The sequence below is a fragment of the Pongo pygmaeus genome, chromosome 14 (genome assembly GCF_028885625.2).
Source record: "Pongo pygmaeus isolate AG05252 chromosome 14, NHGRI_mPonPyg2-v2.0_pri, whole genome shotgun sequence".
NCBI lineage: Eukaryota > Metazoa > Chordata > Mammalia > Primates > Hominidae > Pongo > Pongo pygmaeus.
This window is the reverse complement of record NC_072387.2, coordinates 53541865-53567078: the sequence shown is the minus strand read 5'-3', so window position 1 is coordinate 53567078 and position 25214 is coordinate 53541865. Positions and strand designations below refer to the sequence as shown.

The 25214-nt window shown below is 37.9% G+C and overlaps 1 protein-coding gene across 4 annotated transcripts in view; it reads right to left on the bottom strand.

Moving 5' to 3' along the window:
- Positions 1-2628: 2628 nt before the first annotated feature.
- GPALPP1 (GPALPP motifs containing 1) overlaps positions 2629-25214 on the bottom strand; it is a 44640-nt gene continuing 22054 nt past the window's right edge. For 2 of the 4 annotated variants that reach the window (XM_054446376.2, XM_063650824.1), the window contains 5 exons: positions 20927-21058; positions 20411-20575; positions 15684-15782; positions 8217-8435; positions 2629-6977 (listed from right to left, as the gene is read on the bottom strand). In XM_054446376.2, the coding sequence (XP_054302351.1) occupies positions 8217-8435; positions 15684-15782; positions 20411-20575; positions 20927-21058 (615 nt within the window). In that variant the 3' untranslated portion in view covers positions 2629-6977. The remainder of the gene's footprint in view (positions 6978-8216; positions 8436-15683; positions 15783-20410; positions 20576-20926; positions 21059-25214) is intronic. The other 2 variants (XR_010123570.1, XM_054446375.2) reach the window with 2 other exon arrangements.

The following is a 25214-nucleotide window of genomic DNA, read 5'->3' as shown; positions in this document are numbered from 1 at the left end:
GCAAGTATTGCTGGTACTGGTGTTTGTTGCTATGCAACGTAAAGTGATTATGTATTTAGGAATATATAATGGGAAAACAGAACATATAACAAAGGAGAGGGGATTGTTTATAGGAACACATGTAAGTGCAGTGGTTATTATTTTTTTAAATTTCTTTTTAGAGTCAGGGTTTCACCATATTGGCCAGGGTAGCCTCGAACTCCTGGCCTCAAGCAATCCTCCCACCTTGGCCCTCCAAAGTGCTGAGATTACAGGTGTGAGCTACTTGTCTGCCCATAAATGCAGTGGTTCTTAAACTTGAATTTACAAAGAATGGCCTGGGATAATTGTTAAAAGTGAAGATTCTCTGATGCTAACCCCAAAGATTCCTATTCAATAGGTTTGGGCCTGGAGATCTGCATTTAAATGAACTCCTAGGTGATTCTGATAGAAATAGTTTAAGGATTACAAATTAAGAGACAGACTGATCTACTGTATTTTTTAGTCCCTAAGTAAAAACATTCTGCTATGTCCGGAATTCTAGAGACTTGACTAATAATTGTTGAATTCATCTGGTGCTATTCAGTTCTTAAACAGAATGTAAATAACCCTCAATAATTAGGCCCAGGAGGAAACAAGTAATTTACAACAACTTCTTAAGAAAACAGCTATTCTTAAATATTTATGGTTTTGATGATAAAGTATAGGCTCAATGTTCAGTTCAATGTATTAATGTTCTGATAACTAATGACAGTTATTAGTGGAGTTACATACAGGGTGTTTGCAGAGCAAGGGCCTAAGAGTGAATTCAGACACATTTGGGCAATTCTGGAAGGCCAGCAGAGTAGACCTTTGGTGTAAGAACCATCTGGCCAACTCCAATGTCATGTTTATAACTTGGTTAAGAAGTATTCTCCATTGGAGGCCCGGGGTGGTGGCTCACGCCTGTAATCCCAGCACTTTGGGAGGCCAAGGCGGGTGAATCACCTCAGGTCAGAAGCTCAAGACCAGCCTGGCCAGGCAGGGCGCAGTGGCTCACGCCTGTAATCCCAGCACTTTGGGAGGCCGAGGCGGATGGATCACCAGGTCAGGAGATCGAGACCATCCTGGCTAACACGGTGAAATCCCGTCTCTACTAAAAATACAAAAAATTAGCCAGGCGTGGTGGCGGGCTCCTGTAGTCCCAGCTACTCGGGAGGCTGAGGCAGGAGAATGGCGTGAACCCGAGAGGCGGAGCTTGCAGTGAGCCGAGATGGCGCCACTGCACTCCAGCCTGGGCGACAGAGCGAGACTCCATCTCAAAAAAAAAAAAAAAAAAAAAAAAAAAAACCAGCCTGGCCAACATGGTGAAACCCCGTGTCTACTACAAATACAGAAATTAGCCGGGTGTGGTGGCGGGTGCCTGTAATCCCGGCTATCAGGAGGCTGAGGCAGGAGAATCACTTGAGCCTGGAAGGCGGAGGGTGCAGTGAGCGAAGATCGTGCCATTACACTCCAGTCTGGGCGACAGAGCAAGACTCTGTCTCAAAAAAAAAAAAAAATAAATAAATAAATAAATAAAAATAAAAATAAAAAGCTTCCTTTCACCTCCCAGGACTGGGCTAGATGTTCCTATATAGGCTCCATAGTATCAGTAGACACTATGAAGACCCAACCCTGATCCATCATATTTCTCACAATATACCCGCTACACTGGTGCAGTTCTTCAAACACCAAAGAACTAAAGCTTCAGGGCATTTGCATATGTGATCAGTCACTTTTCACACTGCTAGCTTTTCATTTTTTTAGGTTTCAGCTTAAATGACACATCTTCAGAGACTTCTTATCACCCTAACTAGATAGAATTCCCATCCTCAACTATTTGTTCTAGTCTCTCACTACCCTGTTTTCTAACACCTATCAACAATGTGCAATTACTTGATCTTTTTTACTCAGATATTTTTCTGCTCTCCCACTAGAATATAAAATCACAAATCAAGGAATCTGCTTTACTTATCTGTGAATACCCTATAAGTGACCAGCACAGAATCTTCTCCCAGGGAGGAAGACTATGCCTGCCTGGCTCACCATTGTGTTCTTAGCACCTAGCATACACTTGCATTTAATAAATGTTTATTGAATAAATGAACAAACATATAACTTCCTCAAGAAATACTTATTATAGGGAAATGATCTGAGAAAGCAAAGGCTCTCTTTTTGACCCTACATGTTCAGATTCCTATCATTCAATGCTTAGCTTTGATGTTGCAAAGCATCTCTTTTGGTCACTTTCAATTTGGGAGGTAGAGAGACCAAACCAAACCAAAGAAACTCATACTCAAACAATCCAGAAAACACCTACCCACTGTTACAGGTCCTGTGATAAGAAGAACAATGGAATCTTGGTTATAACCCAGTGTTACAGTGCTCTCAAGAACATTTCCAGTTTGTCTGTCTTGTGTTTCTAAATAAACAGATAATATCTGTATAGTTATATTAGGATAATGAAAACCTGGCAAGCGAGTTGGAGTTAAAGTTGTTGTTGTTGTTTTTTACAATAGCCTACAATGATCTGGTTGGCCGGAATAAACCTTTACAGAATATTCTCTTTACCAATACTGCCTGCTTCAGAAAAGCTAATAATGTTAAAACAAAAATAAATACTACAACTTCTCAGATATAGATAAAACTTTATTTATACATAAAAAATTACACTTTAGGAATTCTGTTCCTAAAAACATTCTCTTAGTAAAGCTCAAAATGAAAAGGTTGAAAGGGGCAGTGAACAGCTTTTTAACTGTGTACATACTGCAGTCACCAGCAATTTTTTAAGCTGCAAAAATCACCTCTTCTAAGTAGCATGAGCTTTTGAAACTGCAGACTTAAATCTCACGATGGCATCAAAAGCCAAAGCAAAATAAATCAATATTCTGAAATAGAAGACTTGGCTGTCGATGTTAATTGGGTGCTATCTCCAACCACTTTCCAACATGTTACTTCTTCCTCTTAGGTGTAACTCAACAAATAACTTTTTTCTAATAATACCTATCACTGCATGGAAAAAATGAAAAGAGAAGTGATAAGGGCCTCCTATTAGTAGTTTAATATTAACATTATCTACCCTCAATAAGAAACAAAAAATGTCATAATGTTTTAGGATAAAATTATTTATACAATAACCACTGATCTATTCTAAAGCATGTAAGCCTTGGTACCATGCCAATCTCAACCTCACTTCTTTTTTTTTTTTGGAGATGGAGTCTTACTCTGTCGCCCAGGCTGGAGTGCAGTGGCGCGATCCTGGCTCGCTGCAACCACTGCCTCCTGGGTTCAAACAATTCTTCTGCCTCAGCCTCCTGAGTAGCTGGGACTACAGGTGCATGCCGCCATGCCCAGCTAATTTTTTGTATTTCAGTAGAGACAAGGTTTCACCGTGTTGCCCAGGCTGGGTCTCGAACTCCTGAGCTCAGGCAATCTGCCTGCCTCAGCCTCCCAAAGTGCTAGAATTATAGGCGTGAGCCACCACACCTGGCCAATCTCAATCTCACTTCTAAATAAATTGTTAATTCAAAGAATCATTCAGGACAGGCGCGGTGGCTCACGCCTGTAATCCCAGCACTTTGGGAGGCCAAGGTGGGCGGATCACCTGAGGTCAGGAGTTCGAGACCAGCCTGACTAACATGGTGAAACCCCGTCTCTACTAAAAATACAAAAATTAGCCAGGCACGGTGGCAGGCGCCTGTAGTCCCAGCTACTCAGGAGGCTGAGGCAGAAGAATCGCTTGAACCCGGGAGGTGGAGGTTGCAGTGAGCCGAGATCACGCCACTGCACTCCAGCCTGGGCAGCAAGAGTGAGACTCCATCTCAAAAACAAAAAACAAAACAAAGAATCATTCAATGTTAAGATGATAAATTAAATATCAAGTGGTTGCTACATCTAAACAAGATTAAAAACTCTTAGATCAGGGCTTTTCTTTTTTCTTTTCTCTTTTTTTTTTTTAGAGCAAGACTTAATTTACTATGTTGTGCCTAATACAAAAAGGATTTCATTTACCTGGTAAGGCAGTCTTACTAGGGGTGTAGCCACCATCTCTCGTGTTTTGTTCACCCCTCCTTACTTCCCCACTTGCTAAACCCAATAACCCCAGCATTTACTTACCAGTAATGTGGTTACTATTTATAGAAGCATCTAAATCTATTGGAGATGACAATTTAGAGAGCTGGACAAAAATCATATAATTTCAAGTATAACAAACTTAAATGGCACATTCAACGGTAAGAACATTAAAAGTATCTGCTCTATTATATGAACTTAGTGTTGCTCTTTTTTTCTTCTTCATTTTTAAATTTCAAGAGGCCACATTCCTATGACACTTGGCCAAGAAATGTAGGAAATTAAAAAGTCCTTATTAAAATGTCTCCTGCCAGATGGAAAGGAGACGACTCAATTAGGCCTTTTGCATCTTTGGAAGTGGGGAAGGGATGAAATAAAGACACCTTTCCATCCTGTGCAATAACTACTTTGTCCTTTTGTTGTCAATATTCTTGTATTGGGATTAGTCTCTCTGTGGGGCAAAACAACCTCTGAAACTGGCCTTACATTTTGTTAAAATTATCCTCAGGTTGGCACAAAAGAGCATTAGCTCCAAGGCCAGTAAGGTAATAACTCCTGGAAGCATTAGGCGGAAAGCAGAAGTTTCTCTCCTTCATGCCAAGGTCATGGTCACTCCAAAGGGGAGGGATGAAACAGTAAATACATAATACAGAAATATCCCTATTCTCTTTAAATGAGGAAAACAAAGAAAAGTAAGTATTCAAAGATAACAATTTTACTTTAAAAAATACAAATTTCTCAAAAATATATGTTAAGAATTAACATAAGGAAGAGGAGCTAGAAAATACTTTTTCCTTTCATTGGGAAAAATTATAACAAAATTAAATTAATGCAATGGAGACATTCTTGTACAAAATTTTGTGTTCAGAAAATACTGCTCATTAAAAATGACATTTTTAGTCAAAAGGTAGCTCTGTTCAATTTTGAGTACACAAGAAGCTTTTTCAATTTGCTTAGGAGAATAATTCATCTATTTATTTATTTATTTATTTAGAGATGGAGTTTCACTCTTGTTGCCCAGGCTGGAGTGCAATGGTGTGATCTTGGCTCACTGCAACCTCCGCCTCCCAGGTTCAAGTGATTCTCCTGTTTCAGCCTCCTGAGTAGCAGGGATTACAAGCACCCGCCACCAGGCCCGACCAATTTTTATATTTTTAATAGAGACAGGATTTTACCATGTTGGTCAGGCTGGTCTTGAACTCCTGACCTCAGGTGATCCACCCACCTCAGCCTCCCAAAGTGCTGGGATTATAGGTGTGAGCCACTGTGCCCAGCTAATTCATCTTTTTAATAGCAATGCTCCTTTAGTTTGCTATGGTTTACACTGACGCTATGGAAAAAATATATTGTACTGCTATTATTAGAGGAAGAAGAATTTGTACCATCATAAACAGTATACTCAATTTTCATAAAGCTTACATGAACTGGGAATCAGAATCTTTTTCCATTAAAAATTTGTGTCTTGGCCAGGCGTGGTGACTCATGCCTGTAATCCCAGTACTTTGGGAGGCCGAGGCAGGTAGATCACCTGAGGTCTGGAGTTCGAGACCAGCCTGGAACAATATATAGTGAAACCCCATCTCTACTAAAAAATACAAAAATTAGCTGAGCGTGGTGGTGCACACCTGTAGTCCCAGCTACTTGGGACACTGAGGCAGGAGAATCGCTTGAACCCAGGAGGCGGAGGTTGCAGTAAGCCGAGATCACGCCACTCTACTCCAGCCTGGGTGACAGAGCAAGATTCCACCTCTCAAAAAAACAAAAATAAACAACAACAAAAATTTGTGTCTCATCAAAACTAGAATACTAGTGGAACAATTGGGATTAACCTGCAAGAAAATATAACTTATAGAATTGGCATTTATTTAACAATAGTTTAACAGTTTAAATAGAATTTCTCATCTTATAAATTTATCATCTTAAGAGGCAGTGCTTAAAGCATTACAAACATAATACTCCCAATTAGGGGGGTTATGATTATAAATTTTCCATTTCCATTTTTGTATTCAGGGATTATTAAATTTTTAAAAAAGGCTATTCATGATTGATATGACCCCCGTAAATTAGCTAAAAAAAAGAGATGACCCCGTAAATTAGCTACAAACTGTTAAGTACAGCATATAAATGAGTAAAGTAAAGTTGTCCCAAAGCAAAGTTCCAGGACTCAGAAAGCTTTGGTTGAGATCATAGAGATTGAGTCTTACAGATTTCACACTGCTAACAGTTAATGGTATATCTAATCCTGATTGCCTCCCCTAGAAATACTATTAAAGTTGGAAAAACCAAAATAGTTTTTCCTTAGCACATGAGATAACCCAGAGATCTTTCTGACTTAAAAACAATTAAAAAAATTAAATAACAAATAAAAAGCCCTGAGTGCTAAAACAAGCAAACTGATTACAAAACAGGCAAACCCCCATACCCTCTATTTTCAAGTAAATTTGTATTCACTGGCTGCAGTTTAAAGGGAAAAAACAACAAATTTCAAAGTCATGGATTTACAGGAAGGACTTGACACACTGACTCTAGCGCAGGTTAGGTATATTTCACGAGGCTGTCCAGGCTGTGGTAGGGATTTGGTGGTCAGTCCTGACCAGACCTTAGAGGGTACTTGTGAGACACCACAAAAATCAGGGGAAATGGAAGCCTCTTAAAATAATTATTTGAAGAAAAGCCCATAATTCCCCATACTTCCACAGAAGCTAAAGGCACATAGAATATTCTGTTCTACATAAAAAACGTTCGTTTTATGTTTCCACATGACCTTAAAAGAACACACAGAACAAGGTAAATTTGTATGTTTTTTAAGATTAAAGTAATCTCTAATCTTAAGAAGCCAAAAACAAAGAAATAAAGATGGACAAAGAGTATTCTTCAACTTTTCTTCATTGCACAGGGAAATCCCCCTGAGGTAAGAATAAGAAAACTCAGTAAGTTGGAAAATATTTCTAAATTTAACTATATTTTCCTCAAAAATCACATTTCAATATTGATACAGGTTTCATACAATTAAAAATCATGAAGATTTTAAGAAGCAACCTCAGCTTCTATGTAATTTCTTTTCTTCTCTTTTTCTTTCTTTTTTGAGACAGAGTCTCTCAATCTTGTCACCCAGGCTAGAGTGCAGTGGCACTATCTCGGCTCACTGTAACCTCCGCCTCCCGGGTTCAAGCAATTCTCCAGCCTCAGACTCCCAAGTAGCTGGGATTACAGGCGCATGCCACCACACCTGGCTAACTTTTTATATATATATATTTTTAGTAGAGACGGGGTTTCACCATGTTGTTCAGGCTGGTCTCGAACTCCCGACCTCAGGTGATCCACCCGCCTCAGCCTCCCAAAGTGCTAGGATTACAGGTGTGAGCCACTGGCCTCTTTTTTTTTTTTCTAAAGAGACGAGGTCTCACTTTGTTGCCCAGGCTGGAGTGCAATGGCACAATCACAGCTCACTGCTGCCTCGAATTCCTGGGCTCAAGGGATCCTCCCACCTCAGCCTGCTGACTAGCTGGGACTATAGGTGTGCTCCACTGCACCTGGCTAGTTTTTTGTAGATATGGGGTCTCACCATCTTAAGCAGGCTGGTCTCAAACTACTGGGCTCAAATGATCCTCTCACATTGGCCTACCAAAGTGTTGGGATTACAGGCGTGAGCCACTGCACCCAGCTTTATGTAATTTCTTAATTACCATTCTGAACCCTTGTCAGATTGGGCTATGGATGAATATTGGAATAGTTTTGAACCTTAACTTACAGGGGACCTTTCTAAGCAACAAACATTTCCTAGTTGGGATTTTGTTTAACATACAAACTACCAGCAAGCCTTTCTTCATCTTTAATAAAGCATGCATATTTACTCAAGTACCAAACCACACCTTCCTTTGCCATTTCTCATAAGCTGAATTTTTATTTTAGCATTTTTAATAGCAATGCCCTATTAGGTTATTATGAGGGATTTTTCCAGTAAGCCATATTTTTCATCCCACAAGGCTGACTTTTCAAAAATCACTGTTTACTTATAAAAAATATAAAATTTTTAATCTATTATAAAAGGAAATATATTTCAGCACAATTATTAAAGACAACAGAGTATTTAGAAAAGTTCACATTTATCAGTATTGAAATATACCTCACTGAAATATACTTACTTATAAAAACATATTGCCTTTGCCATGTGAAAATCTGGTGTTTAGTTCTCTAGATTTTTTTATTAGGGCTTTTTTCTGAGCTTCATCAAACCGATTAACCTTGAGATCTTTATCACGATCAAATGGTATTCTCTCTTGAGGCTTATTTTTGTCTTCAGCAGCCTTACTCTTTAACTTTTTATGATGTATGTCCATAAGAGATTCTGATCTTTTTGATTCCTGGAGAGAGCAGGAGAGCAGAAATAAAAACTATAGTTTGTATAGATTATTGACAGAATATGACCATGAAACGGAATAATGAGATAGTAATGGTGCACATTAAGGAGGGCTATTTACAAACCCCAATAGTTTTTTTTTTTTCCAAATCCAAGACAGCATTTATAAAGAAAATATGTAATGAAAAGCATTATGGTTATTTAAATACTAAACATCAGAGTACAAACCAAGAACAGAGGTGTGAAAGAAAGAGCAATCATATTGTCAGAGATGTGCTGGTCTTTGAAGGCTAAATGGATGGATAGGAAGGGAAGGCACTGTCAGGCTGAAGCAAAACCAAAGGTAAAAGAAAAGTAGTAAGAACACAGATGTGGCAAAATTCAAGGCCTGTGCAGCATATGTTGGCATGTTCCATAAGCTAAGATAATTTTTGTTCCTTTCAGTTTTCTGTCTTTCTCTTTTTCCCTTAATTCCCTCATTTTTTTTTCTTCTTAGCTAGGGTAGGTGTTCACATTTTCAGATGTATCTAGTAAGACAAGGTCTGAGCAAAAACAATTGATTTAATAAACTAGGGATTGATTACAGACCACTGAGTATTGACTAAGGTAAAGGAAAGAACAGTCCTGGATGGAAGGAGCAGGGAGGGAGATGGAAAAGGAGATGCAGGTAGTACAGACCAGCAGCCTTCAATCTGGGGTATATGTATCCCTGGGGGCTACAGAGAGTACAGTCTATGGAGTATGAAGCCATGGGTAATTTTAAGGTTATTTTTCCATGATTCTCTACTTCTTCATGTAGTCTTTCTTACAATTGATTTGGCCTAGACTACCTCTTGTGAAGATGCCATCCCTTTCATTAGAGCCCTTTCTCATTTAACAAAGGAGACTATAGAATATTGTTTAGGAAAGCAAAAGTCTTCAGGGTATGAGACAAAAAACCTAAAATACCAGTATGATTGAAACTTCCTTTAATCAAGAAACTGTAAACACAGGAGGGTTCTGTGTCCTTCTGTGTCTGAAACACATTTCTCCTAAGAGTGTAGTGTCCTTTAGAAATGGGTATTTTACCTTTTATTGAAATGTTCTGAATTCAGATATATTGAAGAGTGGGTAATGGAAGAAAAGACAATTTTTGCTTAACAACCATATCTCTTCCAGGCCCTTCCTACTGCCAAAGAATGTACTTGAGGGGGAAGGAGTGAAGAAAGCTCAGTAAAAGCAAAATAACAAGGCACTAGTAAAAAATGCTGAAAGTGACAGTATCTTATTTTATCCAGAAGGTAAAATGGCACCTAGATCAGAATTCAAAGTGTCATAGGAATGGTCATTAACACATTTATTTGAATGGAAAAAGTGAATCAGAAAGTAAGTCTGGTCTGGCTGATCTGACAACCAGAAATGACTTTGTCAATTAGATTATGTGACAGACACGTCTCATAAATTAACTGAACTCAATCTGGAGCCATAAGGTTTTAGCAGAATGTACAAAAGATACATTAGTAAATATGTATTTAAATTGACACTATTTACATTTTCCTATTTCTGCTCAGTATACTGGGTTAAGCTAAGTACTTTTTAAGTATTTTATAAATATTGATAAAGTCTTTAGAAACAAACTGATTAGCAAATCAAGTGCTTTCCAATTCTTTAGGTGCAACAAAATTGAAGGAGGTAAAAAAAAAAAAATCATCAAATATTGCTAAGAAAAATTAGGTAATCAAGGCTGGGCGCGGTGGTTCACGCCTGTAATCCCAGCACTTTGGGAGGCCAAGGTGGGTGGATCACCTGAGGTCGGGAGTTCGAGACCAGCCTGACCAACATGGAGAAACCCCTCTCTACTAAAAATAGAAAATTAGCCAGGCATGGTGGCGAATGCCTGTAAACCCAGCTACTCAGAGGCTGAGACAGAAGAATCGCCTGAACCCGGGAGGTGGAGGTTGCAGTAAGCCGAGATCGTGCCATTGCACTCCAGCCTGGGAAACGAGCAAAACTCTGTCTTAAAAAAAAAAAAAAAAAAAAAAAAAAAAAGATAATCAATACATGGAGCATGGAGAAATAAAACTTAAGTTCCAAATTCAGAAAAATCTGCATTGCAATGATGGTCCTGCTGCTTTCAACACTGGTAACAATGGGCAAGTAATTTAAGTCTCATTTCCCCAGCTGTAAAATGGTAGTAGTCATAATAATAATTTCTAAATATTTGAGGGAGGGAGGGAGGAGTAAAATGATCTAATGAATACAAAGGATTTAGTACAGTGTTGGCTATATAAGAAACAATAAATAAATGCTAAATGTTAGATATATTGAGCATTTACTATATCCTCACAACATCTCTGTAAATTAAATGTTGTTATTCTCATTATACAGACTTGGAAAGAATGAGAAAACTTATTAATAGGATCAATGTGGAAAAAGAAATCAAACGAGATCCTAATGACTTGACAGTTAAGAGGCTATTAATAATCGTTTTTGTAAATAGATCAATATGAGGTTTAAGAGAATAACTCAAATTGTTCAAAGAACTGAATGACATCACTATAACAAAATGGGTTCATTCTCATTTACTTCTTTATAAAAACCTGGTTTCTTAACTCTTAGAAGTATAAAAAAACACAATTGATGGTAAAATCTGTCTTAATTTTTTTTTCTTTCTATTTTTATTTCAATAGCTTTAGGGGTACAAGTGGTTTTTGGTTACATGGATGAATTGTACAGGGGGTGAAGTCTGAAGTTTCAGTGTACCAGTCAACCAAGTAGTATACATTGTATGAAACCTGTCTTATTTTTGCAATAAGTAACATTCATCCAAAGACCAGGAACTAACTAGAAAAAAAGTCTTTCACTAAAAGAGTAAATTAAATTTACGTTTTACTTTTTACAGAGTCTTGCTCTGTCACCAGGCTGGAGGGCAATGGCGGGATCTCAGTTCACTGCAAGCCTCCTGAGTTCAAGTGATTCTCCTGCCTCAGCCTCCTGAGTAGCTGGGATTATAGGTGCCCGCCACCACACCCAGCTAATTTTTGTATTTTTAGTAGAGAGGGGGTTTCACCATGTTGGCCAGACTGGTCTTGAACTCCTGACCTCATGATCTGCCCGCCTCGGCCTCCCAAAGTGCTGGGATTACAGGCATAAGCCACCATGCCCGGCCCTTATGATGAAAAACTTTAGATGTCAAATTTAAAAATACACAGTTTTAGGGCCAGGTACTGTGGCTCACACCTGTAATCCCAGCACTTTGGAAGGCCAAGGCGGGCAGATGACCTGAGGTCAGGAGTTCAACACCATCCTGGCTAACATAGTGAAACCCCATCTCTACTAAAAATACAAAAATTAGCTGGTATGGTGGCATGTGCCTGTAGTCCCAGCTATTCGGGAGTCTGAGGTAGGAGAATCACTTAAACCCAGGAGGTGGAGACTGCAGTAAGCCGAGATCGTGCCACTGCACTCCGGCCTGGGCAATGGAGCAGAGCGAGACTCAGTCTAAAAACACACACAGACACACACACACACACACACACACACACACACACACACACACACAGAGTTTTAGGGGATACCAAGCAAAAACACTTGAAGACTGCTGGTCTCCAGCACTGATGGGTTGAAAAGAAATACAGATTGCCTGTCCTATCATAAATTTAGTGAATCAAAACTGCCAACTGTGGGTCTCAGAAACCTTGCTTTTACCACCCAAGTTCTGATAGAGGTGATCCACGGGATGTGGAACCTACTTGTGGATCATTCTTTCTAGTAGTTTGGTATTAATAGGAGATAGGATGCCAATACAAAGGAGTGTAGTAAGGTGAATTTTAGGATGGAAAACCATATATGTAGCATTATATGTATGTATAAATGTAAAAAAGCTACACTATCAAAACTTGATCTTTTAGCTCCATTTCTCCACATTTCTCCTCCCTTCCCTTGCTTTCACATCTTTCCTTGCTAGTGAGATAATAACTCCTTAGTGAGGTAGTAATGATGAAGGCTGACAGGCTAACAAGAATTGGAAGGGGAAGGCCTAAATATATAACAAAGACCTGGAGAAAATAGAGAACAAAGTTTGAGCAGATGTGTGGAGATGTGAGAAAGAATGGAGTTGTAGGGATCTTACTACTTTACCTAAAGCCACTACTGAGGAAAATGATTTATAATGATGAGCAAAATTGTACATAAGGTAACAAAAAGCAAACAAAAATGGAGAAATAAAGATGTCAGGTTTCAATGTACTGATTCCTTATATTAGTAAATTAAACATCAATAGAGACAGAGGAATACATAAAATCACTGGACTATTATTATATAATCAATCCAAACAATTCAAGTGCTCAAATTCATGGTGATAAAAGAAATAAACTTTTATATCAGTTGTTTCAGGTGTACTACTGTTGGTCTGATTTAGGATAATTTGCACATTGTGACACACAGGACCAAACTAGTGCTAAAATATAATAAAATAATAAGTAACACCTAGAAGCAGTCAATTTACTGAAAATCAAAAGCTGAAAGCCAGTTGATGTAAGAGATTAATCTGCTAAATGACTAATTTGCTGACTTACCACATTTAATCATTTAACACAAATGTTTGCATTTTCTAACAATACACAATATTTAGAGCATTTTTTATTTATTAAAAAAAAGTCTTTTAGAGACAAGTCTTGCTCTGTGTAGACCCTGCAGTGGAGTGCGGTGGTGTGGTCATAGCTCACTGTAACCTCAAACTCCTAGGCTCAAGTGATCCTCCAACCTCAGCCTCCCAAGTAGCTGGGACTTTGAGTGTGTGCCACCAAACCTGACTAATTTTTCACCTTTTTATTTTGGTAGAGATGGGGTCTTGCTATACTACCCAGGCTGGTCTCTATCTCTTGGCCTCAGAAGATCCTCCCGTCTCAGTCTCCCCCAAAGTGCTGGGATTACATGTGTGAGTCACAATGGTTGGCCAAGAGCAATTCATTTTTGAATAAGATGGGTTTGTAACAGCTTTTGAAAACTAATGCCAAACTTCTACTTGATTGGCTTTTGTCTTCATTAAAGTATTTTAAAGACTGTTCGATTTATCAAAAGCTAAGGTTTCCAGAGTGGCTTAGTCTTAAGACTATATTAATACTTTGAATAGAAAGTATCTGGAATTTCAGCTTTCAGGGTTCAGATTAGAACCCTAATTTTTTGGATGCATTTTAAAGTAAACTGTAAACATCACTACATGTCCCCCTAAATACCTAAGCATGCATTTGAGTTCAATATTTGTTTTTCATATATACATATATATTTAAAATAAATATACATATGATAAAATGCATAAATATTAAGTGTATATTCAATGAGTTTTATAGTTCACATTCCAATCAAGATCTGGAAGCTTTCTATCACTTCAGGCATATGCTGTTTTCTAGTCAAATTCCACACCCCTATTCCGACTATTAGCATTCTGATTTTTTTCCCACCATAGATGCATTTTGCTTATTGGACAGCTCCATATAAACATAATAAGAAGTATGTACTTGCTTGTTTAAGATTTCTTTCACTCAGTATGACTTTGAGATTCATCCATGTTGTATTTATTTGTAATGTGTTCCTTTTTATTGGTGAGTAGTTTCATTTATACGACAGTTTGGTTTTCTTTCTCTTACTGATCAACATTTGAGCTGCTTACAGTATTTAACTATTATGAATAAAGCATCTATGAACATTCTTGGATAAGTTTTTTTGAGGCTATTAAGAATAACATGGTCAACTCTTTGTGTGGGTATGTTTTCATTTGTCTTAGGTAAATACCCAGGAGGAAAATAGCAGGGTACATGTCTGTTTAGTTTGATAAGAAATGCCAGTTTGGAAAAAGGCTTAGTTATTTATCTTCAGCCATTGGTCTTACATAACTCATTATGGCTCTAAATTTTCCCTCTAAATACCACTTCATATGGCATCTCACACATTGTGATATGTTGTATTTTTGTCATTCAGGTCTACATTTTTCTAACTTCCATTATCATTTTTTCTTTGATGCAAAGTTTAAATTTTGAGTTTTTCTGATTTCCAGTTTTTTTTTTAATCTTTTTTTTGAGACAAGGTCTCGCTCTGCCATCCAGATTGGAGTGCAGTGGCACAGCCATGGCTTGACTCAACCTATCTGTCCGCCTCAGCATCCCAAAGTGCTGGGACTATAGACATGAGCCACTACAACTGGCCAGAGTGGGTTTTTAAGTTATTCTGAATCCAAACTTCAATTCTTTGTGGTCAGATAATTTGGGTTGAATGAAGTAATTCCTTTGATTTTGTTGATATTTGACTTCTAAGCTGGTCAGTTTTCATAAATACTTCAAGTGGCTAAGTTTTTGGTCAATTTCCCAAAATGTTTTAAGCATGCTTCACTGTGGTACTGGTCAACATATATAAACTAAATCAAGCTAACTATATTTTAGAGCTTATGGAATTTTCTTTAATACACTGGGAACAGAAAATAACTTTCCTAAACACCTTTCAGGGACCAATGGGTTTAGTAATTTACATTTATTCTTTGAGCGGGGACATTTATCATTTTTTCTTTTTGTGCAGGCACCATCCAACATTTACCATTTTTTTTAAAGACAGAAGATAACAATACGCCAAATGAATACTGACTGTTTAGTTTATAAATTTAGATTGAACTACATTCAAAAAACATTTTTTCTCCCATATTTAAATATTTACATCCAACATTCCAAATCTGTTTATAATTTAAACATTTATAAATGGAAGATCTCCATGAGTGAGTAGGGGTCTTGCTTTCTCTCATCAAGTGCTACCTATCTCTAATAATTAGATTTCTGCTAATTTAATACGTAAAATGTGAATTGGAAATATTCATGAAAAACACAGAAGAATTTTATAAAAATATATATATATGTATGCAACATAGTGTATTTCAGGATAGATGTATAAAAAGTGTATGGTAAAGAGGTAGACATATAAAAGAAAGAGAAATAAGTAAAAGAGAAAAAAATAAACAGAGAACTAAAAGATAGGGGAAAAAAGGCTATATATTTTGTTTCTGGCTTCTTTTTTTTGAGACATTAGGCAGGGAGGCCTTCAAGTGATCCTCCCAACTCAGTTGGCTAATTAAAAAAAATTGTTTTTAGAAATAAGGTCTTGCTATGTTGCCCAAGCTGGCCTTGAACTCTTGGCCTCAAGTGATCCTCCTGCCTCAGCCTCCCAAGTAGCTGGGATTATAGGCAAGAGCCATCACACCTGGTTCTATATATCTTATTTTCTTACTTACATTGTATGAAGATACCTGCTCAGCCAGTCTCTTATCTCTTCCTGATAATATATGTTCTTCATCTTTCTTACTGGATGACTTCCTTGCTTCTTGTGTTTCCTGAGAAATGAACACAGATAACACATTACTGAATCATAAAATTAAAACAAAAAATAAATATCATTTTTACTTAGATTAAGTAACAAGAGACACAACTAAGCCAGGTTTGTGAAATCCCTTCTGATTAGAAAAATTAACATACTTGGCCAGGCATAGTGACCCATGTCTGTAATCCTAGCACTTTGGGAGGCCAAGATGGGTGAATCACCTGAGGTGAGGAGTTCGAGACACCAGCCTGGGCAACATGGTGAAACCTCATCTCTACTAAAAATATAAAAGTTAGCCGGGCATGGTGGCGGGCACCTGTAATCCCAGCTACTGGGGAGGCTAAGGCAGGAGAATCGCTTGAATCTGGGAGGCAGAGGTTGCAGTGAGCCAAAATTGTTCCACTGTACCCCAGCCTGGGAGACAGAGTGAGACTCGGTCTCAAAAAAAAAAAAAAAACAAAAAAAACAAAATATTAACATACTTGATAAGGGATCAGTTACTGCTCTAGTCTATATGATTTTCTTGAAAACAAGGAAAAAAAAAACCCACCCCACTCAATCAACGTATTTACTGAACTCAGGATGAGTTTGACTAACAGTGGTGAGATGTAGAAGTGAAAATAAGGCTTAAAAAGATATCCTACATTACTGTTTTCAAAAATAATAAAATCACCCTGGAGGGGGAAAAAAACAAAGAAAAGGAAATAAAAGGTGTACATTTTGAGAAAAAAAAAAAAGAAAAATTGTGTTTATTCACAGATCCTAGCACTGTGTAGCAAACTGTGGACTGTGTAGCAAACTCCAAAGAATTTACCAAAAAAACTCCTGGAACTACTAAGCAAGTATAGCAAAGCTGCAGGATACAAGATCAATATACAAAATATAGCAGCAAGAGGCTGGGTGTGGTAGCTCACGCCTGCAATCCTAGCACTTTGGGAGGCAGAGGCAGGCAGATTGCCTGAGCTCAGGAGTTCGAGACCACCCTGGGCAACATGGTGAAACCCTGTCTCTACTAAAATACAAAAAATTAGCTGGGCGTGGTGGCGAGTGTCTGTGGTCCCAGCTATTCGGGAGGCTGAGGCACAAGAACTGCTTGAACCTGGAAGGCAAAGGTTGCACTGAGCTGAGATGGTGCCACTGCACTCTAGCCTGGGCAACAGAGCAAGATTCTGTCTCAAAAAAAAAAAAAAAAAAAAAATATGTATTTTATATATATGTATTATATATGCATTTTATATATATGTATTATATATATATGTATTATATATGTATTATATATATGTATTATATATGTATTATATATGTATTATATATATATGTATCAGCAAGAAACAACTGGAATTTGAAACAAAACTATCATTTATATTAGCGCGCACACACACACACACACACACACACACACACACACACGCGCGAAGTGCCTAGTCTAACACATTTTAATTCGAAAAAATGTTACAGGAATATTCTAGAGCATATGCTCCCAAACAGGAATGGGGAAGGCCCATATAAAAACTACTGAAAACCACTGGTCTCTAAGCATATTCTTATATTGTTTTTATTTGCTTAGGTGGCCTCATGGACTAAAACAACACTGTATTTAATAAAGTAAGTTAAAAACATAAAAATAGCTCATTTCTACATTTTTCCAGAAAATAGATGTTTTACTTATAAAAAAAGAAAAGTGATGTTATGGTACAATGGAGATAAAAACCTAACCATTTAATATTAAGAGGTAGTAGATATTGTCAAGACTGGAAAGTGAGGACGTAACTGATCTATTCAATTAATGCATGTAAAACATTTTCATTACTTTCTAAAGAGCAATCTTCTTTTTTTTTTTTTTTAGATGGAGTCTTGCTCTGTCACCCAGGCTGGAGTGCAGTGGCACGATCTCGGCTCACTGCAAGCTCCGCCTCCTGGGTTCACACCATTCTCCTGTCTCAGCCTCCCGAGTAGCTGTGACTACAGGCGCCCGCCACCATGCCTGGCTAATTTTTTGTATTTTTAGTAGAGACAGGGTTTCACCATGTTAGCCAGGATGGTCTTGATCTCCTGACCTTGTGATCCGCCCACCTCAACCTCCTAAAGTGTTAGGATTACAGGCGTGAGCCACCGCGCCCAGACAAGAGCAATTTTCTTTTAGGCCATATTGGCTAAATTAATGTGAGAACAGTAGAGGTGTAAGAGGTATGCTGGAAAATCAAATATAAGAAGTAGGATGGAGTGGAGGGAACCTATCAAGAAGGAAATATGGCTAAGATCTGTTATAAAAATTAGTCATGAACTTTACATAGGATCAGAGACAACAGAAAATGAATAGCTCTGTGATACTATATAGTTTGTGAAATAAATATATGTGTGTGGTACTATATTCTGTAATGTAGTATTATATAAAATTTAAGACTTATTAATCCCTTTATGAGTCCACAGTAAATACTAAAAACATTTCAGCACAGAAAAGAATGACCAGGTCTAAAGAACTCAGTCACAGGGATTAAAATCTCTTAAGTTCAAACAATATAGCCTGGTTTCCATGTGTTCCATTATTCCATGATATTTTCCTCCAAGGAAGACTCCCTACATATCTGGCTGTAAGCTAGACATCTATTCATCTACAGTGAGCAACAGGATATAAAAAAGAACAAATAAATATGGACACAAATAAAAAGGCATATAAGCAAGGGAATTAATTGTCTTTTTGGAGACAATCTTACAGGCTAAATTATAAAAACTCCAATAAATAATTATTATTTCAAAACCAGCTAAGAAATAATAGGCATTCCAACACCACCCCTTTCAAGGTTTTTGTGGCTCTCTTGGATCCACATCCTTTGCTGCCTCTCTTGCCCCTATGTATGTTGGTTCACCTCACCTTCCTATTATAACTCTCAGATTCTCTTTAATCTTAGGACAAAAAAGAAATTATGTATAATGTTGCCCAATATGCAGGCAGGGTGCTCAAGTGTGGAGACTGAAATATGCCCTCCACACTTTAAGGGTACCACTGTTTATTTCACAGGCAATTCTCCACTAAAATGGAAAGTCCTTAAGGAGCTCTTGACTCTTTCTATCACCTGCAACCAAATACAATTCCTGACAAAACAGGAAAATTGATCATTACAGATTGAAAACAGAAATCCTGACAATTCTAGGTACTGATGAGTAATATAAACAGAGCTAGTGGAATGAACTAAGTGTGGAACTGCTTTAGTCAGAACTGATGAATTTATAATCATGAGGTGACAATTAGTCAAGCATTTGAGAATTGAATGGGATGTCTTACAGAAATTAAAACCTTTAGAGAGAGGCTGCGCACAGCGGCTCACGCCTGTAATCCCAGCACTTTGGGAGGACTGCTTGAGCCCAGGAGTTTGAGACTAGCCTGGACAACATAGCAAGGCCTTGTGTCTACAAAAATAAAAATTAAAAAAATTAGTTGTGTGCCTGTAGTCTCAGCTCCTCAGGAGGCTGAGGCAGGAGGATCACCTGAGCCCAGGAGGGTTGATCCTTTGAGGCTGCAGTGAGCTATGATTGCGCCACTGCAGTCCAACCTGGGTGACAGAGAGACCTTGTCTCTTAAAAAACAAACAGCCAAACAAAAAAAACAAAAAGAAAAAACCAAAACCCACAGATGGATTAAACTGAAGGAGTAGTACTGGGGATACTGGTTTAATTCCTAATATACAATGAAATATTTTGTAATAAACAGAAAAAGATTCAAGAAGAGAAAATTAAAAATAATGTATTTTATGCATACAGATTTTTGTTTTTTTGTTTTTTTTTTGAGATGGAGTCTTGCTCTGTTGCCCAGGCTGGAGTGCAGAGGTGCAATCTTGGCTCACTGCAACCTCTGCCTCCTGGGTTCGAGCGATTCTCCTGTCTCAGCTTCCCAAGTAGCTGGGATTATAGGCGCATGCCACTGCGCCCAGCTAATTTTTTTATTTTTAGTAGAGACAGGGTTTCACCATGTTGGCCAGGCTGGTCTAGAATTCCTGACTTCAGGTGATCCACCCTGCCTTGGCCTCGGAAAGTGCTAGGATTACAGGCGTGAGCCACTGCGGCCGGCTGGTATTTTTTGGATAACTTAATGTATTAATGACAGTGGTTCTTGTCTATCTTGACAGTAACATGAAGCTTTGTGCACCTGAGATATGGTCATTTTGAGAGAGATTCTCTAGGCACCATTTAATTTGCTAGTTAATCTGCAGCTTTGCTTTTTTTTTTCTAAAATATTTTAAAAGATATATGTTTATAAAGATAGTATGGTATAAAAAGACAAGGGAATCTGGAGCTAGAAAGGTCTAAAATGAAATTGTTTTTCATCACTTACTAGCTTTGTGACCCTAGAAACGTTGACCTCATAGAGGATAGTTTCTCCATCTATAAAATAAGGACATTATACCTATGTCTCAGAGTTTTCTTGAGGTTTAAATGAGACTGTTTATTGGGAAATAGTAAGTAAACAGCAAGCAATTCGTGTCACTTTCCTTCCTCATACTCTTCCTCCAGAGGAAAATCTGCATTATCCTTTTGGAATCATAATTTTAAAAAATAGTACCCTTAAATAATTTTGCATTATATCTTTTCAAAATCCAGCCAACATGAACAGAAATACATGAACAAACAAACAAAACCTCTCACCTTAGCTTTCCTTTCCCTATCAGCTGGAGTATCTGTCCAGACTGATCGATCTCCAGATGTGTCATCAGCTCTTCTCTTAAAAGTCCTTGGCCCAAGACCAAAGTCTTTCATTTCTGCAGGAAGTTCAGTCATCCATGACTCTCTTACAATGGGTTTAGATGAATCCTTTAAGAGAAAAAAAAATAACGCAGCATGGAAAGTATATATTGTGTATAAGATGAGTACATATATATGTACAAGCAACTGTGTCATGCAATTGAAGTTTTAAAGTTACTTAACAAACTCTAATATAAAGGATTGATGTTTTTGTCACATATATTTGTCATATACGTTACAAAGACTTTCATCCAATTTGTTATTTTTCTTTTAGAGTTTCTGGGTTCTAACTCCTAAATTAAAAAAAAATGTTATACATAAAAACAAAACATATTAAAAGTTATATAGTTTAGTGTTTATTTCCAAAATTCAGATTTTAAACCTATTTAGTGTATTTCTTAAAGTGTTTTTAAAACTTACATCATCTCCTTTGGTCAGTTTTTCTTTCATTCTCTGGGCCCTTTTTTCAAACTCTGTCGTTACATTATAGTTAACTGGTCCTTTTGCAGGCATTGGTCCAATAATATCCTCATCTTCACTGCTGTCTGTTTCCTTTTAAAACAAGACATTACCTTTAAACCAAGAGCAGAGCTACAGGTTATAAAAAATAATTCTAAATTACTTGCATTTAACTGAAACTTATTATCCATAAAAAATAAAAAAGTAAACAATGCATTGCTGGCTCATCACTGAACCATGAGGACTTTTTCCTCACCTTCCTCAAGTGCCTAGCACAGAGATGACAAATCCATGGTATGCAGACTCTCTCCCACCTCCCACCTCTCCTCCTGTGTCCATGACAGACCTCACTCTCTTCCTGAAGGACACAGATGTAGACTTAGAGCTCTTTTCAACATAGTACAATAATTAGACCATTATATACTGTCTTGTGGCTTACTCTAATACACACACACACAAACACACTCTTAATAACTATGGATTTTGGCATACACCTCATTTGATCTTTGTAACAAAACTGTAAAATGGCACTATTTCTGATTTCTTTTTTTTTTTTTGGAGGAAACTTAGGCTTAGAGTGTAATAAAACTATTATCTAAGAATCAAGTAGTCCAAGATCAAGGCCAGTATATTTTTTCTATGTATACAACAGCGGCCTCTCTATTGTTTTATCTCAACTGTTAGTGATTTAGCTTTAAGTGTTTCTAGCTCATATCTACAATAGAAAGCTTTCTGATGTTACAGACATTATGTTAAACATATTTATAACCCCCTACAGATATAAATATTTGGTGATGCAAAATGTTCAGATGTAAAAGCTATGATGAAATTTTAAAACCATGAGACATGAAAACAAAATAAAACACAAACTCTAAGAGTCATGGTACCAATACAGTATTAGTGGAATAAGCTAATGATAGTCTCACTTCCATCTTAATAAGAGATGGTTTAATAAAGGTAGAATTTCAGCATGTCCTGGTAGGATGATGCCTGCAATTTTTAGAAATAAGTATCACTTATGTTCAGGGGCAAACAAAAGCGGGGATGGAGAAGCAAACAGAAAATTAGGCCAAACACACTAAACTGAAAATCAGAAACAGAATAATATGCCCAATTCCTATCTATGGGTATTAAATTATCTTGGTGTCCTGGATGAGTTATTTCTTTTAATAAAAAAATGGTGCACATTTTATCCAGAATTACAATAGAAATTAGGTACCCTACCGGTTTATACTTTGGGCTGACTTTGTTGAAGGCCTCATTTGCCATTGTACTAGCCCTGTGACTTCAGGCATGTTATTTAACCTTTCTAAGCCCTGGTTTTCCTGTCTTTGACATGGGAATTATAATAGCTTCTACCAATAACTACTCTATTGCCAAGAGAAGCCTGCATTTTCTTTATCCTCTTTAAAGCCACACCCTTCTTAGGGAACTGGGGCCTTCTCTATCACCTGGGGAAAAATACTGGTAATTCTAGGCCAGTCACTAAAAAAAAGTAGTAACTATTGCATGGACATGTTTACAAAATATTACAAAGTAGTCACTTTAGTCTTATTCTTCTTGCTCAGCTGACTGGTTTAGGCATGGACACATGACACAATTCTTGTGAAATAAACACAAAAGGTCTGTAGGAAACTGGTAGAGGTTTTCCTTTCTCTATAAAAGAGGCACAGGGAAAGACCATTCCTCTTCTGTGTCTGGACACTGCCAGCTGCTTATAAGTCTTAGAACTTTGGCAGGCTTCTTGGTACGATGAAGGCAGTCAGCCTAAGTCTTAGAACTTTGGCAGGCTGCTTGGTACGATGAAGGCAGAATTAACATACTGTTAATTCTCTTATAGAGCAGGAAGGTAGAAAAACTGGAGCCTTTGATGATATCATGAGGCGAATGAATTAATCAAGCCTGGGATGATCTTACCTCTTGACCTCTTATTATGTATGAAACATATTTTCCTTATTTTGAGAATACAAAACATACATCACCAAGTAAATTAACCCATTTTCTAACTAAGTAGGTTAAGATAAAGTTCGATTTTGAGTTGGATTTTCTGTTATTTGTAGCTGAAGGCATTCAGCTGATACACTATCTCCCTGGATTGTTGTTTGGATTAAGTTAAGTTTATGCTGCTGTTGCAGTGTCTGGCTTGTGGTAAGTGCTCAAAAAATGTCAACCATTAATATTATTGTGTATGTCTTAATTTGGGGGTATATGCCAGGAATGAGGCTAAGAAAAGTCCATCTTTGAGAAACGAAAATCTCAAAACTGAAAAAGAAAGGTCTTTTGAAAAAGGTTCAATTAAAGGGAAATTATAAGGCAAACAATCAGAGCAAGAATACCTCACATATGGACCTACAGTGTAATCTCTGTCCCAGCCTGACCCTCACCTTCTACCAAAAGAAGCTAGGGAATGTAGAATGTGTACCACCTAGGAAATGATGTAAGCTACTCATTTGCTAACTAGGTAGGTTAGGACAAAATTCCAAGTGTGAGTAATGCTGAATTATGCTACTCCTTTGAAAATTTTTTTCCCCAATTTTTTATTTTGAAAAATTTTGAACCTATATAACAGTGCTAAGATGAGTGCAATAAACACCAATATGTCATCACTCAGCTTTACCAACTGAGTGGCACATTACATTTTAACACATTCATTTTTTTTTGGTTTGTTTTCTGTCCCTCTCCCCATGAGATAGACACACACACACTTTTTTTCAGAACCATTTGAAAGTAGGTTACAGATAGAATGACAAAGCTCTAGGCAAAAGTAAATTTCCTTGCCACCTTCCTAGGGACAGTGGGTTACATTTCTCTAGTCCTCTAGTCCCCTTGTCCTCCTTTTACAGACAGAGCAGAACTTTGAGGCTGCAGGTTTTATGCATGGTGCTCAATTCAATCTCCTCTGGCTGAGTGAGCCAGAAGCCAAGGCTCCTGTTCCCAGATTCTCTAGGGTTTATGACTGGGTTCTCTAAAATGACTGTGGTCCCCTGCTGTGTAAACCTGTGTCTGGCTTTGAATTCCCTCAATGTTGTTAGTATGTGTGGATTTTCCTTTCTTCCTTTTGAGCTTTGCTGTATTTTAAACTGGTTGTTATTTTATTTCTTCCCCTAGCACTCCTTTGTGTTCATGGCAGGGAAAGCCTAGCCTGACGATGTCATCTCAGTCTTCCATATGGCTGGAAGTCCTTCCTCTGGTAATTTTTTCTTCAACGCCCTTATTAGAAAGGAGTCCTCATACTTAGCCTAAATTCTTCAGTTACGCTCATGGCATCCATAGTGGAGGCAATAAGAACAATGGTAATAATGAGAGCTATTTTAAGTTGAATACTTGCTGATATGGTTTGGCTGTGTCCCCACCCAAATCTCATCTTGAATTGCAGTTCCCATAATCCCCTCGTGTTGGAGGGACCAGGTGGAGATAATTCAATCATGCGGTGGTTTCCCCCATCCTGTTCTTGTGATAGTGAGTTTGTTCTCACAAGATCTTATGGTTTCATCAGGGGCTTCCTCCTTCGCTGGGCACTCATTCCTCTCCTTGGTGCTGCCATGTGAAGATGGACGTGTTTGCTTCCCCTTCCACCATGATTGTAGGTTTCCTGAGGCCTCCCCAGCCATGCTAAACTGTGAGTCAATTAAACCTCTTTCCTTATAAATTACCCAGTCTTGGGTATGTCTTTATTAGCAGTGTGAAAATGGACTAATACAACTACTATTCTGATTTAATCCTTATAACAACCCTATGAGGTAAGTGTAATGACCTGCATGTTACTGCTCATGAAGCTAAGCGTACCCAAGCTAGGCTCAACGCAAAGCTTTGAACAGCTCTTACCTACTTTCCTCACCTTCTCTCTCACCATTCTCCCTGCATTCTCCATTCTAACCATACTGAACTTCTTTAACCCTAACTTTCATCCTCTCCACACTCTCTTTTGCCTTCAAATAAACCATCTGCTCTCTCTGGAACAATGTTCCTTGCCTTCTTTGCTGAGCTAGCTCCAATTCATCAAACTTCAGGTTAGTAGACATTCACTCAGATAAAAAGACCTTTTCTTTTTTTTTCTTTTTTCTTTTTGAGACAAGGTCTCGCTCTGTCACCCAGGCTGGAGTGCAGTGGCATGATCTCAGCTCACTGCAACCTCCACCTCCTGGGCTCAAGCCATCCTCCACCTCAGCTCCTAGGTAGCTGGCACCACAGGCATGTGCCACCGTGCCTAGCTAATTTTTTTGTATTTTTGGTAGAGATGCGGTTTTGC